Below are 21828 nucleotides of genomic sequence, written 5' to 3'. Positions count from 1 at the left end.
ATCGCCAGACTACGGCACTACCTCACCCCTCACGCTGCTGAAACTCTGGTCCACGCCTTTATCACCTCAAGGCTGGACTATGGGAACTCTCTCCTCGCCGGCCTTCCCGGCCCTCCCTCCACAAGCTGCAGGTCATTCAGAACTCTGCAGCTCGTGTACTGTCCCGCACCAGGCTTCGGGACCACATCACTCCCACCCTCACCCTCGCTCGCCTCCACTGGCTCCCCATCCCCCAGAGGATCGAATTCAAGATCCTCATCCTCACCTACAAGGCCATTCACGGCCTCGCTCCCTCCTACCTGTCTGACCTACTAACCCCCTACCTACCTGCCCGTACCCTCCGTTCCTCTGGCTCCGGTCTGCTTCACATCCCCCGCCCCAACCGCCCTACCATCGGTGGCCTTCAGCCTCTCAGCCCCGAGGCTCTGGAACTCCATCACCCAGTGCCTTTGACTTGCCTCCTCCCTTTCCTCCTTCAAGGCCGGTCTCAAGACCTTTCTCTTTGACCGTGCCTTCAGCTCCCCTCTCGACTCTCTACCCCCTCCTCGCTCCCTCCCTTCCCTCCCCTCACCCTGACCATTTCCCCCTTGCTCGGGTCCTGACCCTACTGTACAGCGCCTTGGGACGTCCTCCCGATGTGAAAGGCGCTCTATAAATGGAATCTTGTTGTTGTTGTTGTTGTTCAACCCTCAACTGTCCTTCATCCCATACATCCGTGCCATGACCTTCTCAGCCTTTCCCCACCTCCACAATACTGCCCAGCTCCGCCACTGTTCTCTCCCGCACTAGGCGCCGCGACCCTATCAACCCCATCCTCACCCGACTCCATTGGCTTCCCATCACACATTTCAAGATCCTGGTGCTCACCTTCGAAGCCCTCCATGGCCTTGCTCACCCCTACGTCTGCAACCTCCTAACCCCTTACCATACTGCCTACTTCACAGAATATACTATAAAGTGGATTGACTGTATATTTTGGGGGCGAAACGCGGCAGCCTTGCCCCCTCCCTTGCCTCCAAGAGTCCCACCTCAAGACCCTCCTCTTTGACTGTGCCTTCGGTCACCCTCCTACCCCTACCCTCCTCGCCTTCCACTCCCTCCTGCTCCCAATCCCCAGCTCGGTTGTGGTTCGTTGACTTTCTAGCACATTGGATGTCTTCCTGATGTGAAAGGCACCATACAAATGTAATTAATTGTTGTTATTGATACATCCCATCACTATCACGTCAGGCTTTTCCTGGTTATGAGCCCAGTCTCTGTGATGGCACAATACAAGCAAGGGAGGTGTCATTGCAGCTTCCCAGAGACACCAGACAGCAACAGCAATTGGCATTGATTTACACAGCGCCTTTCACGCAGGATAACATCACGAGGGAGCGCTTCGCAATGATGGGGTTGGACGTCGAGCAGGGGACAGAAACAGGGAAGCGGGAGGCGATTGCAGCCTTGGTGGAAGAGGTAGGTTCTAAGGCGAGTCTTGAAGACCGATAGAGAGGTGGGGGGGGGGGGGGGGTGGAGGAGCCCGACAGTGAGTTAGAGGATGGGGTTGATGTGGGAATCTGAAGCATCAACCATCGATGATGGCATGGAGAGGACAGGAGAGAGCATCAGTAACCATCAAAGCCAGTGAGGGGCATGGTTGAGTTTAATGTCTATAATAATAATCATTGCATTTGATACAGCACCTTATCACATTGTTGAGACATCTCAAAGTTCTTCACAGAATATACTGTAAAGTGGATTGACTATGTATTTTGTGAGCAAAACTCAACAGCCAATTGAACACAGCAGCGTCCCACAAACAGTCGTAAATTGAGTAACAAATGATTAATATTTTATTCATTCATTTTTTTTCAAGGGATTATCACCCCCCAGAAAAGCAAACAGCCAATCGACTAATGACCGGGTTCCTACTTGTACAGAGAGGTAAACGGTGGTCTCCGGAATAAGGAATTACTCGTCCAAATTAGCTTCAAATGTTTCAACTCAATTGTCGATCATTGACGGGAGTTTGCCCACAAAACACTCACAGTCGCATCACTTTACAGTATATCCTTGGAAGCACTTTGAGATGACTCAAAAAAGGTGCTGCATTCAATAATAATAATGGTAGTAATTCTTTATTTGATGCAGTTTGTAACAAGAAGATGTCTCAAAGCGCTTCACAGGATACACTGTAAAGTGGAGTGTATTTTGTGGTTGTGTCGTGTAATGTATTGTCTTGTGTGTAAATCATTGTTGAACTGGGTGGAGTATGGAATTAGTGAGCAAGTGAGCAACACTCCTGCTCTTTCAGGCTTTAAATGCAGGCTGGATGAATGCAGTAGCTAAGAGGGAGTGGATGGATATTTGGTGGGCAGGTAGTCACAAGGGATGAAAATAATTATCCTTACATTTGATACAGCGCTTTTCACGTCAGGAAGAATCCGACACCTGTGACCGATGATCTCTCATTACGCCAGTTGATTTCTTTATCAAAGAGGCTCAGGTTCCTCCTTGTGTTTGGTGACACAATGAGCCTCCACCATCTCCCTGGCTCGCCTGCCCAAAATGAAATGGGAAAGACAGGCACTAGGGCCTGGGCATGACTGAAAAGCCCTGAGTGTCTGTTGCCATCTGTCAGACAGGACAGTACTAATTTGCAAGATACACCATTCATGGTAATGATCCATTGTGCCTCGTATCCTTATCCAATGTGCTGTGTATTCCTACCTGTTGCACATATCACAATATTGGAAAGATCTGTGAGGAACTTCCATCAAGAGCAGTCTACTTGGTCAGAGCCTTGTGGTAAAGTTATGTTCAGCTCTATGCCCCTATGGGAAGTCCTACCATAATCCAATCTCTTGCGTTCATGAGGAGTCCTGTAGCTCAGTGGTTTGAGCACCTGCCTTGCAAGCAAGAGGACCAAGGTTTGATTGCCGGCATGGAGAAATGTTGGGAAAGTTTCCTTACTCCACACGCCTCTGTTTACCCAGAAGTAAGTAGGAACCCAGTTGTTGTCGATTGGCAGATCGCTTTTCCAGGGGTAATAATCCAATCAAAAAAAAATGTCACTCAACCCACAACGCTTTATGGGACGCTGCTGTGTGCAATTGGCTGCTGCGTTTCGCCCACAAAATATGCAGTCAATTCACTTTACAGTATATTCTGTGAAGCTCTTTGAGACGTCTGGAAGACGCGATAAGGCGCTGTATCAAATGCAGGGATTATTATTATTATTGTTATATTCATTGTCGTTCCTTTGCTTCTTTTCTTTATCTATCTGCCCATCTGTTCTTCCATTCCCTTTCTCTCTTTCTCGGTTCAAAACGATAAGGGGTTTTGATAGAGTGGACAGGGAGAAACTGTTTCCACTGGCAGGTGGGTCGCTAACCAGGGCATAAAGATTTAAAATAATTGGCAAAAGAACCAGAAGGGAGATGAGGGGTATTTGTTTTACACAGAGAGTTGTTACGGTCTGGAACTCACTGCCTGAAAGGCTGGTGGAAACAGATTCAATAACAAGTCTCAAAAGGGAATTGGATAGGTACTTGAAGAGGAAAGAATTGCAAGGATTTGGGGAAAGAGACTGACTGAGTAGCTCTTCCAAAGAGCCGGCACAGGCACGATGGGCCGATTGGCCTCCTTCTGTGCTGTAATATTCTATGATTCTGTGTGTGTGTCTCTCTCTCTGTGTCTCTCTGTTTCTTTGTTTTTTTTCTTTCTTCCTTTTGCAAAGAACAGTCACCTGGAAGTATTTCTTTACCAGACAGTAATTAACATTGAATAGTTGACGAGGAACCTCTGAGGTATGGGATATTAGTTATCCACAGCTCAAACTACACACTTCCACTTGTTGAAGCGCTTTGAGACGTTTCAAAGACGGCTGTTAGTTGATTGGTGGGTCGCTTTTCTGGGGGTAATAATTTCCTCCAAAAAAAATAATAAATTGGTCACTCAACCCATGACTGTTTGTGGGGACATTACTGTGTGCAATCGGCTGCCACATTTCGCCCACAAAATACACAGTCAATTCGCTTTACAGTATGTTCTGTGAAGCGCTTTGAGGCGTCTCAAAGATGCGATAAGGTGCTGTATCAAATGCAAGGATTATTATTATTATTATAGCTCAATGGGTTGGGATGTGCGTCCATGCTGTGGGCAGGAGAAGGGTGACAATGCTCTGACACATTTCATGGATGAGGAGCTGCTGGTGGAACAGGACACCTGTGTAAATGGTGTTGCTGGTGTGCCTGTATATATAGTGGGATTAGTACATATATATATATATCTCCTAGAGGCAGTATGGCTGTGTTTATGATGGGGCCATTGTGTCTGGATATACGATAGAGACAACGGGGTCAGTGTGTGTGTGTATATGTTGAATGCAGTGTGTGTATATAATGGGTGTGTGTGTTTGTGTGTGTATACAGTGAGGTCAGTGTGTGTGTGTGTGTATGCAGTGATGGGTATGAAACCGACTACCTGCTTTCTCGACCCCATCCCTACCCCTCTCCTTACTACCTCTTTGCCCCTCTACTCACAGACATCGTAAACCTCTCCCTGTCCTCTGGTGCTGTTCCCACCCCATTAAAAACCGCTGTCATCACTCCTATCCTTAAAAAACCACTCCCTGGACCCATCTCTACTCTCAAACTACCCCTTCCTCTCCAAGGTCCTGGAACGAGTTGTTGCTTCCCAGCTTCGCTCCTTCCTCTCCCGCCACTCCCTTCTCGAACCCCTCCAGTCGGGTTTCCGTGCCGCCCCCGGCACAGACACCGCCTGGTCAAAGTGACAAATAACATTCTGTCCATCTGCGACCAGGGCTCCCTCTGCCTCCTCGTCCTCCGTGACCTCTCTGCTGCCTTCGACGCTGTCGACCACTCTATCCTCATCCACCGCCTCTCCTCTCACCTCAACCTTCATAGCTGTGCCATTGACTGGTTCAGATTGTACCTCTCACACTGCCTCCACTTCATCTCCACAAACATTTGCTCCTCTAGCCCCCATACCATCTCGTGCGGCGTTTCTCAGGGCTCTGCCCATTCCCTCTTCTTCAATATCTATGTGCCCCCCGCTTGGTAACATCATCTGCAGACATGTTGTCAACTTCCACATGTATGCGCATAACACCCAAGTCTACCTCTCTGCCTCCACCCTTGACACTACTGTGCTGACACAATGTCTGTCAGACATCAAGTCCTGGATGAGAGCGAACTTTCTTCAATTGAATGAAAACAAGTCCGAGGCTCTCCTGATTGGCTTCCGTCAGAGTCTCCTCACCTCAGACGCTGACAGCATCAACATCCATGACCGCCCACTCCCCCTCACTGAGCCAGTCCCGAACCTTGGCGTCTTCTTTGACCCTCAACTATCCTTTCTACCCCACATCTGTGCCATGACCCGCTCTGCCTTCCCCCACCTCTGCAACATCGACCTCTGTCTCACACCGCAGGCCGGCAAAACCTTCATACACGCTTTCATTACATAGAGGCTTGACTATGCAAACTCATTGCTTGTCCCCAACTTCTCCCACCATAGGCTGCAGATCATCCAGAGCCTCCGCACCAGGCTCCGTGACCCTATCACCCCCATCCTCGCCTGACTCCACTGGCTTCCCATCACACAGAGGATACAGTTCAAGATTCTGGTCCTCGCCTTCAAAGCCGTCCATGGTCTTTCTCCCCACTAACTCTCTGACCTCTTACCCTCCTACCATCCTGCTCGCTTCCTCTGCTCAGTGGGCTCCGGCCTGCTTCACGTCCCCTGCCGTGCTTACCCAACTATTGGCGGGTGGGCCTCCTGCCACTCTGCCCCCACCTTCTGGAACTCCATCCCGCAGTCCCTCCAACTCGCCCCCTACCTCGCCACCTTCAAGACCCACCTCAAGACCCTTCTCTTCGACAGTGCTTTTGATCTCCCTGCTTCCACCCCGGCCCTCTACCCTTCCCAATCCCGTCCCCCGCTTTGGAACGTCCTCCTGACATGAAAGGCGCTCTATAAATGTAATTTTGTTGTTGTTGTGTGTGGTCTGTGTGTGTGTGCCTGTGTGGTGTTGGTCTGTATGTGTGTGTGTGTGTGTGTGTGTGTGGTGTCTGTGACTCCCAGTCCAAAACTCTCCAGTGCCTTGGGACGTCCTCTCGACATGAAAGGCGCTCTACAAATGTAATTTTATTGTGGTTGTTGTTGGGTGCCGTGTTTGTGTGTGTGTGTGTGTGTGTGTGTATAATGGGGTCAGTGTGTGTGTTTATACAATGGGGGCAATATTAAAAGGTGTGTGTGACACTGATGACTGGGACCTGCCTCACTGTGGGTCTCTCTCTCAGTCTTTTAAAGGGCTCGGCAGTGGTACAACGGGATCCCAGATTAGCTTGGGACACACCAAGCACTACAGCAAAATGAGCCCTGGAACCCAACCCAACAGCTCACCGACCACCCCAGTCACCCCCACCTCCCCGCTGGGCAGCCCCAAGGTCAGCTTCGTCTCTCTCTGCGATGACCCCATGTTCAGAATCTTTGACAAGTTCAGCGAGGATGAGTTTGAAACAGAGATACAGTCTGAAGGTGAGAAGGGCAGAGGCACTGGTCTCCTGGGATCCAGACCCCAGTTATTGGGAGTCCTGTGGCTCAGTGGTTAGCGCGCTCGCCTCATAAGCGAGAGGGCACGGGTTTAATTCCTGGGCAGCCCGAAACCTCAGGGCAAGTTTCCTTACACCACACGCCTCTGGAAGTAAGAACCCAGTTGTTAGTTGATTGGTGGATTAGTAATAATCCCTCAAAAAGAAACTCTCTGTTCTCTCTCTCTCTCTCTCCGTGTGTGTGTGTGTGCCTGCGTGTGTCTCTAGGTGTGTTTGAGTGCCGCGTGTCTATGTGTGCCGTGTCTCTCTCTGACCTGCTGAGTCCCTACCAACCCGCCCACTCCCTCCGTCCAGCGGGCTCCGGGCTACTCCATGTCTCCCGCCCAACCATCGGTGGCCGGGCTCTCTGCCCCTACGCTCTGGAACTCCATCCCACGGTCCCTTCGCCTCGCTTCCTCCCTCGCCTCCCTCACGGCCGGTCTCAAGACCCTCCTCTTCGATCGTGCCTTTGGTCTCCCTCCCACCTCTCTGCCTTCCCTCACCCCTACACCCCCCCTGCCCCATGCTCGGGCCCCGACATCTGACTGTTCAGCGCTTTGGAACGTCCTCCCGACGTGAAAGGCGCTCTATAAATGTAATTTTGTTGTTGTTGTTGTGTGTGTGCGTGTGGTCTGTGTATGTCTGTTCTCTCTCTCTCTGTTCTCTCTCTCTCTATTCTCTCTCTTCAGATGAGAGAGAAACTAGAGGGACGCTGAGCCCTGAGGAAGTATACCGAGCAGCCTGTGAGGACCTAAATGTGACCCCTATCTCCTACTACATCCGCCACGTCAACGACAGTCACCTCAACCTCAACTATCGCTGCATGGGGCCCAAGGCTATTGAAGCCGTGGCCATTTCACTGGTGGTGAGTATCCAGTGATCCCTCCCCACCACCACCACCACCAGCTGCACATTGGATTGACCGTGTATTTTGTGGGGGAATCGAACCCGGGTCCTCTTGCTTGCAAGACGAGTGCTCTAACCGCTGAGCCAGAGGACTCCATAAATAAAGGGCAATAAAGCAAGCGGGTGCTGTCGCTCGGCAGGAAGGGGGGGGGAAGACTAAAACAACAACAACTTGGATTTATATAGCTCCCTCCACCCGTCTCGGAGTAGAGACGGACAACAGCCATCTGACTGACAGGGAGGGGAGGGGCTAATCGTAGCTGTGACTGACAGGGAGGGGGGGCTGTGACTGGCAGGGAGGAGGGGCTAATGGTGGGTGTGACTGGCAGGGAGGAGGGGCTAATGGTGGGTGTGACTGGCAGGGAGGAGGGGCTAATGGTGGGTGTGACTGGCAGGGAGGAGGGGCTAATGGTGGGTGTGACTGGCAGGGAGGAGGGGCTAATGGTGGGTGTGACTGGCAGGGGGGAGGGGCTAATGGTGGATGTGACTGGCAGAGAGGAGGGGCTAATGGTGGGTGTGACTGGCAGGGAGGAGGGGCTAACGGTGGGTGTGAATGGCAGGGAGGAGGGGCTAATGGTGGGTGTGACTGGCAGGGAGGAGGGGCTAACGGTGGGTGTGACTGGCAGGGAGGAGGGGCTAACGGTGGGTGTGACTGGCAGGGCAGCACGATGGTGAACACTTTGGAGCTGGAGGACAACTGGATCGAAGCCGAGGGCTTGAGGTACCTAATGGAAATGCTGTCGGAGAACTGCTACATCCAGGATCTGGTGAGAGCAGCGCTGCCGTGGACACCAGTCCACACCGCGAGCCCGGGCATGAGACCGTGTGCGTGTGCGTGTGTGCATGTGTGTACGTGTGCACTATGTCCATATGTGCCTGCGTGGTGTCTGTGCGTGAGATGGGGTGCGCTCACTGTATCATCGAATTATACAGCACAGAAGGAGGCCATTCGGCCCATCATGTCTGTGCCGTTCTTTGGAAAGAGCTTCCAAATCAACCCCACTCCCCCCCGCGCTCTCCCCATAGCCCTGATCAACCCCACTCCCCCGCTCTCTCCCCATAGCCCTGATCAACCCCACTCCCCCGCTCTCTCCCCATAGCCCTGATCAACCCCACTCCCCCGCGCTCTCCCCATAGCCCTGATCAACCCCACTCCCCCACTCTCTCCCCATAGCCCTGATCAACCCCACTCCCCCTGCTCTCCCCATAGCCCTGATCAACCCCACTCCCCCACTCTCTCCCCATAGCCCTGATCAACCCCACTCCCCCGCTCTCTCCCCATAGCCCTGATCAACCCCACTCCCCCGCTCTCTCCCCATAGCCCTGATCAACCCCACTCCCCCGCTCTCTCCCCATAGCCCTGATCAACCCCACTCCCCCGCTCTCTCCCCATAGCCCTGATCAACCCCACTCCCCCGCTCTCTCCCCATAGCCCTGATCAACCTCACTCCCCCGCTCTCTCCCCATAGCCCTGATCAACCTCACTCCCCCGCTCTCTCCCCATAGCCCTGATCAACCCCACTCCCCCGCTCTCTCCCCATAGCCCTGATCAACCCCACTCCCCCGCTCTCTCCCATAGCCCTGATCAACCCCACTCCCCCGCTCTCTCCCCATAGCCCTGATCAACCCCACTCCCCCGCTCTCTCCCCACAGCCCGGGAAACTTGTCCTCCTCATTCTCGAATTGGCTTCCACCAGCCTTTCAGGCAATGCATTCCAGTGTATGAGTGTGAGAGATGGTGTGAGCTCACTATCTCAGTGTAAGTGTGTGTGAGGTGGTGTGAGCTCACTATCTCAGTGTGTGTGTGTGTGAGGTGTGAGATGGTGTGAGCTCTCTATCAGTGTGTGTGAGATGGTGTGAGCTCACTATCAGTGTGTGTGAGATGGTGTGAGCTCACTATCAGTGTGTGTGAGATGGTGTGAGCTCACTATCAGTGTGTGTGAGATGGTGTGAGCTCACTATCTCATTGTGTGTGTGTGTGAGATGGTGTGAGCTCACTATCAGTGTGTGTGTGAGATGGTGTGAGCTCATTATCAGTGTGTGTGAGGTGGTGTGAGCTCACTATCAGTGTGTGTGAGATGGTGTGAGCTCACTATCAGTGTGTGTGAGATGGTGTGAGCTCACTATCTGTGTGTGTGTGTGTGAGATGGTGTGAGCTCACTATCAGTGTGTGTGTGAGATGGTGTGAGCTCACTATCAGTGTGTGTGAGATGGTGTGAGCTCACTATCAGTGTGTGTGAGATGGTGTAAGCCACACTGTTAATTGCTGCCCTTGCAGAACCTGGCCAGGAATAACCTCCGGACCAAAGGAGCAGCCGTCTTCTCTAAAATGCTTCCCCATAACATCTCCCTCAAGTCCATCAATCTCTCCAGTAGGTGTGAGTGTATGCGTGTGCTCTGTGAGTGTATGCGTACGTGTTTTTGCGTGCACGTGCACGTATGTGTGTTTGTACACGGGTTAGCCTCCTCCTTCACACGGAATCTCAAGCCCCCGTTTACACCCACTTGTCTTTGGGAGAACGTTGTCGTCGGTTGCCACTCGAGGTGTGAAATTCCAGTCCAGTCTCTCAGGCCGTCGGCCGGTTTTTAGGGCGGCGGAAAAACGACGGTACTTAAAAAGAGATCCCAGCTCTTGAAGTTAAAAAATGAAGGTTTCAAGAATCTTAAAACAATTTTTGCCATAAAATACACAGTGACTCCACTTTACAACATCTGGTGTATATGTGCGTATGTGCTTGTATTCAGGGTGTCCACAAAGTCCTGTTCCCCGTGTTTTTCTCTACAGTGCACTGACCAACACTAACATGTGGAAGGATGATGATAATTGTATCTAGAATTGTATTCAGTGCAGAGTTTAACTGTATTTAAACGTTCAGAGGATCGGTGTGTGGGTGTGAGTGTACATTTGTGTATGTGTGTGTCTGTAAGTGTACGTGTGTGAGTGTGCGTGCGCGTATGTGCGCGTGCGTACCCATGTGTGCGTACGTGCGTGTGTGTACGTGTGTGCGTGCGTACGTGTGTGTGAGTGCGTACGTCCGCGTGTGTGAGTGTGAGTGTGCGTGAGTGTGTGCATACGTGTACGTGTGTGCGCGTAGGTGTGTGCGCGCGCGTACGTGTGAGTGTACGCGCGTGTGTGTGTGTGTGAGTGTACGCGTGCAAGGGAATTGCCGATGGTTCCGAGATGAGCTGCTTTTGTGCCGCGCGCTCTCTTGCTGAAGTGGATCCCTTGATGCCACAGGGAACCATTTCAGAGATAACGATGCTGAGTACTTTGCTGACGCCTTCGCAGTGAGTAAATAGCAAGACTCTGAGCTACTCCGTCTTCCCTCCGCTCACTCATCCGTCCGTTAGCAACCTCCGCGACCTGCTGCTTCCGCTGCGTGTTTCGGGGGTCTCTCCTCCCTCACGCAAGCCCCCGTTTACACCCACTTATCTTTGGGAGGATGTTGTGGCCGGTTGCTCAATCGAGATGTGAGATTCCACCCAGTCTCTCAGCCTGTTGGACGGTTTTTAAGACGGCAGAAAGACGACAGTTTTCCCCGGTTCTTTACGAAGAGGTCCCAGCTTTCGAATTGAAAAGAATTAAGGTTGGAAGAGTTTTACACAACTCCACGACCAAACAATTCTCGCCCACAAAATACGCAGTCACTCCACTTCACAAAATATTCTGGGGAGCGCTTTGAGACGTCTTAATGACGTGATAAGGCGCTCTGTCAAATGCAAGGATTATTATTTTTAGTCAGAAAAGATTCTGACATGCTGAGACTGAGTGGAATTTTGGGCCCATGGGTCCATTTAGAAGATTGCGGCAAAGATTGTGAGGTCTTAAAGGAAACCTTGTGTTCGTTTCATAGCACGCGTTTTGTGGAGGGATGTCCTCCCAACGTGAAAGGAGCTGTTGTTATGGTGTATCCGTGTGTTTAGTAGCCTGAGGATAAGTTATAAAATGCCATCTGTATCCGTGACCCCGTTATCTTTAATAATTTGCCCCTAACATGCATGTTAAAGTCTAATTTTAGGGTCACACACCTCGACCTCAGTAACAATGAGTTTGGAGAGAAAGGAGGGGAAGAGTTGGGCCAGTTGATAGGTGAGCACTAACTCTGGCAACTCCGTCATGCTTTGCGATCATCCTCCACCTCCCTCACGCTTGACAGTATCTCCCCCGTGATATAATGATATATAATATAATGGAGTAAGGAAACTTGCCCTATTGTTAGTCGATTGGAGGATCGCTTTTCTGGCGGTAATAATCCCTCCCCATCCAAAAAAAGAATTTGGTCACTCAATCCATGACTACATTATAGAACTCTACATTACGAGATTTGAGCCCGGGCTGATAGCTTGGCTGGGCTGGGATCTGCATTGCATTAAGTAGTTAATAGGAATAATCCTTGTGGCGCCAGGAATATCGGAACATCTCCTGTAGCTCCTGGTTAGAGCACTCGCCTCGCAAGCGAGAGGACCTGGGTTCAATTCCGAGGCAGGTCGAAACCTTAGGCAAGTTTCCTTACTCCACACGCCTCTGTTTACTTAGCAGTAATTAGGAACCCGGTTGTTAGTCAATTGGTGGATCACTTTCTGGAGGTAAAACCCCTTCAAAAAATAATAATTTGGTCACTCAATCCATGACTGTTTGTGCGTAATTGGCTCCCCACAAAATATACAGTCACTACACTTTACAGTATATTCTGTGAAGCGCTTTGAGGCGTCTCGAAGACGTGATAAGGAGCTGTATGAAAAGAAAGGATTATTATTACTAATAAGTGTTTCTCCAGAGACCCCAGTGGAGATGGCCTGGACATTGGCCAAGGTGAGCATTGGACTCTGTTCTGATGCCACCATCATTCCTCCCCACCCAATGCCTTCTGGCTATACGGGGGGCGGCGGGGGTGGGGGGCTGCGTTACCCCTTGATTACACTGATACAACCTGCGCTCGCTCCTAACCCCTTCTTTTTCTCCTGGAAGCATACAGCGAGAGTCTGGTGCAACTGGACATCAGCTGGAACCAGATACAGCTGAGGGGTGCCATGGCTATCAGTGCAGGACTGCGGGTGAGAACTCACACGTTCCCCAGCACGGGCTTCCCTCCTTCCTTCCTCCCTCCCTCCCTCCCTGCTCTTCCTCCCCCCACCTCCCTCATCGTCCTCAGCTTTGTGGAACTAAACCCAAGCCCACCCAGCCCCTAATCCTGGCTAATCGTACAGCTCTGGGTACAGTCACTGCCTCCCTCTTCCTGTGTCTCTGGTCTCCGCAGCTCAACATGATGCTGAAGGTCCTCAACTTGGCCAACAACGGCTTCGGGAATGAGGGGGCTCTGGCTCTCGGAGAGGCTCTGAGGCACAACAGCTACCTGCTCGAGCTGAACCTGAAGAACAACCACATTGGGATCGAGGGTGTCAGCATGCTGTGCAGAGGACTGGAAGTCAACGACACACTCCGAGTCCTGGATGTAAGTCAGTCTCACTTGATAATAAGTAATAATAATCATTGATTATAATAATAATAATCCTTGCATTTGGCCATATTGTACCTTTGAGACGTCTCAAAGCGCTTCACAAGATATACTGTAAAGTGAGTTGACTGTATATTTTGTGGGCGAAACGCAGCAGCCAATTGCGCAAAGCAGCGTCCCACAAACAGTCATGGATTCAGTGACCAAATTATTATTATATTTTTTATTATATTTTTCAAAGGGATTATTACCCCTGAAAAAGAGATCCATCAATCCATTAACAACCGGGTTCCTACTTACTGCTCGGTAAACAGAGGCGTGTGGAGTAAGAAAACTTGCCCAACGTTTTCCTCTGCCCGTCAATCAAACCCGGTTCCTCTCGCTTGGGAGGCGAGTGCTCTAACCACTGAGCCACAGGACTTCCCTTGGCTGCTAATTGTCAAGACAACGCTTCATAGGATCTCACAGCCCAAGGGGACGTGTAGCCAGAGGAGCGAGTGGAGGGTCCAGTGGGGAAGCATTTCTGTCCTTTCATGGTTGGGGGAAGGGGAGGTGTGAGGGAAGGTTGGGTGATGAGGGGTGGGTGGGGGAAGGGGGGCTGGGGGGGTGAGGGGTGTTTGTGGGGGGTGAGTGGTGTTTGGAGGGGCGAGGGATGGGTGGGGGAAGGAGGGGTGAAGGGTGATTGGGGGAATGGGACGCTGGTGATTGTGGAGATGAGGAGTACATTGTGTTCTCATCGCTCTCTGTGTATGAAGCAATAGTTCCTGGCAACACTTTGCTGTCCTGTTGTTTGGTGTAATAGGGTGAGCTGACTACCTTTACTGGTCTCTGGACTGAAGCTCTCTCTCTCTTATCAGTTGGCCGACAACCCTCTGAAGGTGGAGGCTGCCTTCATCCTGCTGGCTGTCCTGAAAAAGAACCCCAAATCCCCAATGTACTGGTTCTCCCTCAAAGTAAGTCTTAAGTGTGAAACCTGACACTCGCACAAAGCATTGTAACCTAACAAGCGGTGAAATTTTATTGATAATTAGCGATTTCTTTCAGTTTCTGAAAAAACCTCCCCCTCGCCTACACACACCAATCCTCCGACACCCCTCCTCACTGCCCGTCCACAGCCACCCCCCCCCCCCCACCGCCCCCATCCCACCCACCACAACTCGGGCACAATGGTTTAGTTTGAAGCATATCCTAAAAATATCCAGCGGTCACTTTGAATTAGGGCCTGAACCATTGCAATTTACAGCACAGAAGAAGGCGGTTTAATAATAATCCTTGCAACGCCTTATCAAGTCTTCGAGACGTCTCAAAGCGCTTCACAGGATACACTGTAAAGTGAATCGACTGTATATTTTGGGGGTGAAACGGGGCAGCCAATTGCGCACAGCAGCGTCCCACAAACAGTCGTGGATTGAGTGACCACATTATTTTAATTTATTTGGAAGGAAATATTATCCCCGGAAAAGTGATCCGCCAATCGACTAACAACCGGGTTCCTGCTTACTGCCGGGTAAACAGAGGCGCGTGTGTGTGGAGTAAGGAAACTTGACCAACGTTTCGCCCTGCCTGGGGAATCAAAACCGGGTCCTCTCACTTGCGAGTCGAGCGCTCTGAACACTGAGCTACAGGACTCATATTGTTAGTGCTGTCTCTTTTAAGAGCAATCCTTTCAGTCCCCTTTACCCCTCATACCCCTGTAGTTTACGAGGCAAGTGGTTTACACAGGGCGCACAATGGAACTTAATGCCTTTGTGGCCGTGGCGGTGTTGGACTGTGCGGGCCAATGTGTGACAGGAGGTTGGGGGGATCGGGGTGTGGTGGGGGAAGCTGGGGACTCTATGTGGACAGGAGCCCTGGTTGGCCTGGGTCTTAGCAGATGTCCTCACCTGCAGAACGTGATCGTGAACGAAGCCTTCATGGACCAATTGAGGAGCATGAAGGAGGAAAGGTCAAGGTTGATCTTCATAACCGCGGGCTTGGGCAGCGCCTTCAACAAGAAGCTATTACGTCGGACTTTTCCGATGAAAGTGATCCAGGTATGTTCCCACATTCCCAGTCTCCCCCCACACCACATTCCCCCTCTCCCAAAACTCCCCCCCCCACACTCCAAGGCCCCAAACTCCCCCCCAATCTCGGGCTTGCCTTTGAGACCATTTTGCCTTAAAGCTTAAAAAAGTCTCCATTTGATAGCCTGTCATCCCCAGCTTCTTAAGAAGAACCCGGCTCCCAAACCAAGGCTGGACTGAGGAATCGTCCGCCCTTCTGCACCACTAACAATTTGAAGATGAAATGGTTTACACGGATTAAAACTAAATGATAATAATCCTCGCATTTGAGACAGTGCCCTTCACTGTCAGGAGGACTTCTCCAAGCGCTTCACTGGATTTTGCTGTCGAGTGTGTTTTGTTGGCAAAAATAAGATCAGTCGGGGACTTAGCGTTGAGGCAATGGGGGCTTTCCTGCTCACTGATCCTCAGCTGCAGGTTTAGTTGTAACCCACATGGAGTTTTTGTGACCCACAGGATTTCCTGGAGAAGCGCAAGCTCCGCCTCTTGGATTTTTTCAAGAACATGGACAAGGAGGGAAACATGAAGGTGTCTGTGTCTGATTTCCGCAAGGCGCTGCAGGTCTGTGCACAAACTCACATGAAGCACACCGCTGAGAGCATATCCTCTCTGGGTGCATCGAAGGCGTGGTGGGGGAGCCGGTGGGGGTGGGGGGAAGGTTGTGGAACTCGTTGCACTCTGTGCTGTGGCCAGAGATCACACGGTTCTGTCAGTCACTAGCAACAGCTTCCAAAGTGTCTACTCTACCCAATCTGGGTTAGAGACACAGTAAAGCTCCCTCTACACTGTGCGTCCACACTCCCAGGTCAGGGTTAGAGACACAGTAAAGCTCCCTCTACACTGTGCGTCCACACTCCCAGGTCAGGGTTAGAGACACAGTAAAGCTCCTCTACACTGTGCGTCCACACTCCCAGGTCAGGGTTAGAGACACAGTAAAGCTCCTCTACACTGTGCGTCCACACTCCCAGGTCAGGGTTAGAGACACAGTAAAGCTCCTCTACACTGTGCGTCTACACTCCCAGGTCAGGGTTAGAGACACAGTAAAGCTCCCTCTATATTTCCCATGTTTAATGCCAGCCTTCCATTCACCTCTCAATAACTCCTGATTTAATCAGTTGTTTAGCCGAAAACGTAGCTTTGGGGGGAGGGGAGAAAATAAGAGTTTGTCATTCTCTCCCATACCTGGATTTTGGAATTGTATCCCAACAGAGATACCAAATCCCTCTGGATCGGGTTCAGATTGAGGAGCTGTTCTCGAAGATTGATAAGGACAATGTCGGACAAGTGGACTACAGGTAGGGGATTAAGCAATGGAGCAGTTTCCGCGGGAAAATAGCGGGCGAGATTAGAAGGGCCATCACTATGACATATGCAGTATACGATATGTGTGGAACAGGCTCCCAAGAGAGACGGTGGTGGCAAAAAGTGTTGATTCTTTCAAGACCAAATGAGATAGATTTCTGTTAGGAAATAATATCTGGGGAGACAGTATATAGTTTGGGATAATACATGTCAAGCGACTGCCAGGATGGTGGAAGGTGAACTGGATGGACCTTGGTCTTCTCTTGCCTAGCATGTTCTTATAATAATAATATAATAATAATCCTTGCATTTGATATAGTGCTTTTCACGTCTTCTCGACGTCTCAACGCTCATCACAGAATATACTGTAAAGTGAATTGACTGTATATTTGTGGGCGAAACGCGGCAGCCAATTGCGCACAGCAATGTCCCACAAACAGTCGTGGATTGAAAATGACCGATTTATTATTGTTTTGTTTTGGAGAGATTATTAATAGGCGTGTGGAGTAAGGAAACTTGTCCAAGGTTTCTCCCTGCCTTGAAATGAACCCAGATGTCTCGCTTGCAAGGCGGGTGCTCTAACCACTGAGCTGCAGGACCACTGAGCTCATGTCAGTCCAGGAAAGAGATCAGAAAGAGTGAAGCGCTTTGAGATGTCTCGAAGACGTGATAAGGGGCTATATCAAATGCAAGGATTATTATTTTTTTTATCTCTTGGCAAATAAAAAGCTTCCTGAAAGAGGTACCCCCAGAGGCCCCAGAAGATGTAGATCATGAGACAGCTACCAAAGATGGTCAACCTTTGCCAAATACAGCCAAAGTTCCACCAGAGAAAGAGACAGAAATGCAGGTTGACAGAGAGGACAATGACAAATAACCCCTCAATGCCAATATGTCATTAAACCTGAAAAGAAACCAGATCTGACTTTATTTACCACAGTACTATTTTACAACAACAAGATTCCATTTATAAAGCGCCTTTCACGTCAGGAGGACGTCCCAAGGCGCTGCACAGTTGGGTCATGACCCGAGCAGGGGGGAAATGGTCAGGGTGAGGGGAGGGAAGGGAGGGAGCGAGGAGGGGGAAGAGAGTCGAGAGGGGAGCTGAAGGCACGGTCAAAGAGAAAGGTTTTGAGACCGGCCTTGAAGGAGGAAAGGGAGGAAGCGGCGAAGGCACTGGGGGATGGAGTTCCAGAGCCTGGGGGCTGAGAGGCTGAAGGCCCGACCACCGATGGTAGGGCGGTTGGGGCGGGGGACGTGGAGCAGACCGGAGCCAGAGGAACGGAGGGTACGGGCAGGTAGGTAGGGGGATAGTAGGTTGGAGAGGTAGGAGGGAGCAAGGCCGTGAATGGCCTTGTAGGTGAGGATGAGGATCTTGAAATCAATCCTCTGGGGGATGGGGAGCCAGTGGAGGCGAGCGAGGGTGGGAGTGATGTGGTCCCGAAGCCTGGTGCGGGACAGTACACGAGCTGCAGAGTTCTGAATGACCTGCAGTGTGGAGGGAGGGCCGGGAAGGCCGGCGAGGAGAGAGTTCCCATAGTCCAGCCTTGAGGTGACAAAGGCGTGAACCAGGGTTTCAGCAGCGTGAGGGGTGAGGTAGTGCCGTAGTCTGGCGATGTTCCGGAGGTGATGGAAGGCGGTGCCAGTTGTGGTGCGGATGTGAGGGAGAAAGGACAGCTCAGGGTCGAACAAAACGCCGAGGTTCCTGACTGGCTTTGAGAGGTGGAGAGTGCAGCCTTGGATGCTGATGGTGTCAGCGCCTGAGGTGCGGAGGCGCTGACGTGAGCCAATCAGGAGGGCCTCGGTTTTTCGCACGTTGAGCTGAAGAAAGTTGTCTCTCGTCCAGGACTCGATGTCGGACAGGCAGCTGTCAGGACATCGGTGGTCGTGGAGTTGAGAGTAGAGGAGGAAAGGTAGAGTTGGGTGTCATCCGCATACATGTGGAAGTTAACTCCATGTCTGCGGATGATGTCACCGAGGGGGAGCATATAGAGGGTGAAGAGGAGGGGACCGAGGACAGAGCCCTGAGGGACACCACATGAGACAGTACGGGGGGTGGAGGAGAAGCCATTCGTCGAGACAAAGTGAAGACGGTGAGAAAGGTACGACCTAAACCATTCAAGGACAGTGCCTTGAAGGTTGAGGTGGGAGGACAAGCGGTGGAGTAGGATAGCGTGGTCGACCGTATCGAATGCTGCCGATAGGTCGAGGAGGACGAGGAGACAGAGGGAGCCCTGGTCACAGATGGTCAGGATATCATTGGTGACCTTGACCAGGGCAGTTTCTGTGCTATGGGCAGCACGGAAACCTGACTGAAGGGGTTCGAAAAGAGAATGGGTGGAAAGGAAAGAGCGCAGTTGGGAGGCGACAACTCTTTCCAAGACCTTGGAGAGAAAGGGGAGGTTGGAGATGGGCCGGTAGCTTGATAGCTGCGACGCATCAAGGGAGGGTTTTTTCAGGGTGGGCGTGATGATGGCAGTTTTTAATGGAATGGGGACAGAGCCAGAGGAGAGGGACAGGTTGATGATGTCAGTGATATGTGGGGCAAGAAAGTGGAGCTGGGAGATAAGGAGTGGAGTGGGGATGGGGTCAAGGGAGCAGGTGGTTGGTTTTAGGGATTGGATGAGTTCAGTGACAGAGGGTGGGGAAACGGGTACAAAGGTGTGTAGGGGAGGATGGGTAGGAGTCGGAGTGTGGGAGGGAAGGGGTGGGTGGTGGGTGGAAGTTGGAGGGGAAGTGACCGCGCAGCGGATTCCCTTGATCTTGGATTCAAGGAAATCCAGCATCTCCTCGCAGTGAAGGTTGGAGGAGATGACCTGCGCGGGGTGGCGGGGGGGACGGAGGAGTCGGGTTGTGGTGGAAAACAGTAGCCTGGGGTTGTTCTTCGCCTCCAGGATTATCCTGGAGTATTTTGAAAAGGCACTATTTTATCTATAATAATAATAATAATCCTTGCATTTGATACAGCGCTTTTCACTTCTTCTGGACGTCCCAAAGCGCTTCACAGAATATACTGTAAAGTGAATTGACTGTATATTTGTGGGCGAACGCGGCAGCCAATTGCGCACAGCAATGTCCCACAAACAGTCATGGATTGAAAATGAACAGTTTATTATTGTTTTGTTTTTTTGGAGGGATTATTATTAGGCTCTGTGTGGAGTAAGGAAACTTGCCCAAGGTTTGGCCCTCTGCCTGGAATTGAACTCAGGTCTCTCACTTGCAAACTATAACTGCTCCTCTTCATATTTCATCCACATCTGAAACTCTCTGGAACAAATTTCATCCAACAAAATAATCCTTGCATTTGATATAGTGCTTTTCACTTCTTCTTGACATCTCAAAACGCTTCATGGAATAGACTGTAAAGTGAATCGACCGTATATTTGTGGGCGAAACGCGGCAGCCAATTGCGCACAGCAGCGTCCCACAAACAGTTTTGGATTGAAGTGACCAATTTTATCATTTTTTTTCTTCTTGAGGCATTATTATCAGGCGTGTGGAGTAAAGAAACTTGCCTAAGGTTTTGTCCTGCCAGGAAACGAACCCAGGTCTCTCACTTGCGAGGCGAGTGCTCTAACCACTGAGCTACAGGACAATATCATCTTAAAGTTCAAAGTGGGGGACCGAACTGTGGAAATTTCCTGAACCCAGTCTTAGCTTTCTAGTTTAAGATCGGCGGAAAACCATCTTCCAAATGAAGACTGACCGGATGGAGGAATTTTCCACAATTCCCACCCGGTTGTAAGTTTAAAGACAAAAAGGCTAAGATGAGGTGGAATTTTAGGCCTTTCTCTCTGAGCTGCCCCAGTAGCATCGGCACTTTTGCGTAGGACCTTTGATTCCCGGGTGGGGTCAAACCTTCAGCAAGTTTCCTTACTGTTTGCCTCACAGTAAGGTATTAGTCGATTGGGGAATTGCTTTCCAGGGGCAATAACCCCTCAAACAACAAAAAATATGGCCACTCAATCCATGACTGTTTGTGGGACGCTGCTGTGCGCAATTGGCTGCTGCGTTTTTCCCACAAAATATGCAGTCAATCCGCTTTACAGTATATCCAGTGAAGCGCTTTGAGACGTTCAACGAGGTGATAAGGCATTGAATCAAATGCAATGATTAATAATATTATTGTAATGTTTTCAGCCACCCAGTATCACTTTCCAGATCCACGTATTACCATCACTTGTGGCTCTGTAACGTCTTTCGTGTAAGCTAACCTCTCAGAGTGCTTTACAGGGATCAGGGAGCAAGGCAAGAGGGGAGTGGGAGAAACTCGAGGTTGCCCGGGAACACAGCGTAGACCTGTAACGTATCGATCGCAGGGCATTGAAATCGCTTGGGTGCGAGAATATTTCATAATGTATTTGGAATTTGCTCTCCTACCTCCTCTCCCTCCACTCCCTCCCTCCCTCCACTCCCTTGCCCCCCAATTTCCCATCTTCTCTTTGACCATCCCATCCTCTCCGCACCCGCAACTCTCTCCACCATTTGGGGCCGAGCAGGAATCTGGTCGACACCAGGAAGCAGATGGTTCAGGAGCAGCGGAGAGAGCAGAGGAAGGCGGAATCCCAGCAGCGGATGGAGCGGAGGAAGAGCGACCACCTGCTCAACTCGTTCAGGGGGGCGGTGGAGGCCGTCAGACCAGGAAGCTCCTCCATCACCTCCTCCAGTCACAGGCTCCCTGACCTCCATCCCCAGGACTCACTTGGCTCCTCCTCGGACGCCCCGCTCAGCCCCTGGCGCAGGCCGGAGGGCGCGGACAGCAGCCGGTACTCGCTGCCCAGCCTGAGCCGGGAGAGATTGCACCACCCGCTCAGCGTTGCCCACCCCGGCCCCGCGCATTCCGTCTCCCTCTGCCGCCTGCCCGCGGACCCCAGGAACAGCCTAGTCTCCCGACCCGACCTGGTCCCAAACCCCGGCCCGCGCCGTGCCCCCCGCCCCAGCACCACCTCCAATCTCATTGGCAAACCGGCACCGCCCGTCGCTTCTGGCCAACTCACAGCCTTGACAGGGCAACGCAAGCCACACAGAGAGAGAGAGAGAGAGCGAGAGAGAGAGAGACGGTGATTACAGATAGGTCAGCGATAAGAGGCTTCTTTGCACTGATGTAGCACCGGCCATTCAACCGTCCGAGTGTGGAAGGCACTGTATCAAGCCACGTTTTATTCATTTAGAGAACACCGCCCAGCAGGGAATCGCTGACAAGTGTAGTGACTGCGTAACTGCAACCAGCTGTTACACAGTCACTACACTTGTCAGCGATTGTCAACATCCCACTCTCTCTCTTCTTGCTCTCCTCGGACACCTCCCGCTGCTCTGACCTGCCTCCCAGTAATCAGCGACCTTTGCCTGAACACTCTCTCTCTCCCTCTCCCACCCACCCCCTCCCCGATCGCACCTCCATCATCATCACCCCCCCCCCCAACCACCACGAGCCCCGGCTGAAGGCACTGAGTGACTGTAGGAATTTGGGAGTTTTGACCAGGTTGGGGGGTGGTGAGAGCT

General features: G+C 51.4%; 1 protein-coding gene across 1 annotated transcript; it reads left to right on the top strand.

Moving 5' to 3' along the window:
• Positions 1-1389: 1389 nt before the first annotated feature.
• On the top strand, positions 1390-21390 carry LOC121849693. The gene is made up of 14 exons (XM_042338149.1): positions 1390-1458; positions 6309-6546; positions 7289-7464; positions 8165-8272; positions 9784-9877; positions 10744-10793; positions 11514-11595; positions 12475-12560; positions 12764-12958; positions 13780-13914; positions 14659-14994; positions 15481-15585; positions 16234-16319; positions 20826-21390. The coding sequence occupies exons 1-14, from the start codon at positions 1390-1392 to the stop codon at positions 21388-21390; spliced, it is 2325 nt and encodes a 774-aa protein (XP_042194083.1).
• The last annotated feature ends 438 nt before the right edge of the window (positions 21391-21828 follow it).

This window comes from Callorhinchus milii, unplaced genomic scaffold (assembly GCF_018977255.1).
Source record: "Callorhinchus milii isolate IMCB2004 unplaced genomic scaffold, IMCB_Cmil_1.0 Scaffold9, whole genome shotgun sequence".
In the NCBI taxonomy this organism is placed as follows: domain Eukaryota; kingdom Metazoa; phylum Chordata; class Chondrichthyes; order Chimaeriformes; family Callorhinchidae; genus Callorhinchus; species Callorhinchus milii.
This window is presented reverse-complemented; position numbering and strand designations above follow the sequence as displayed.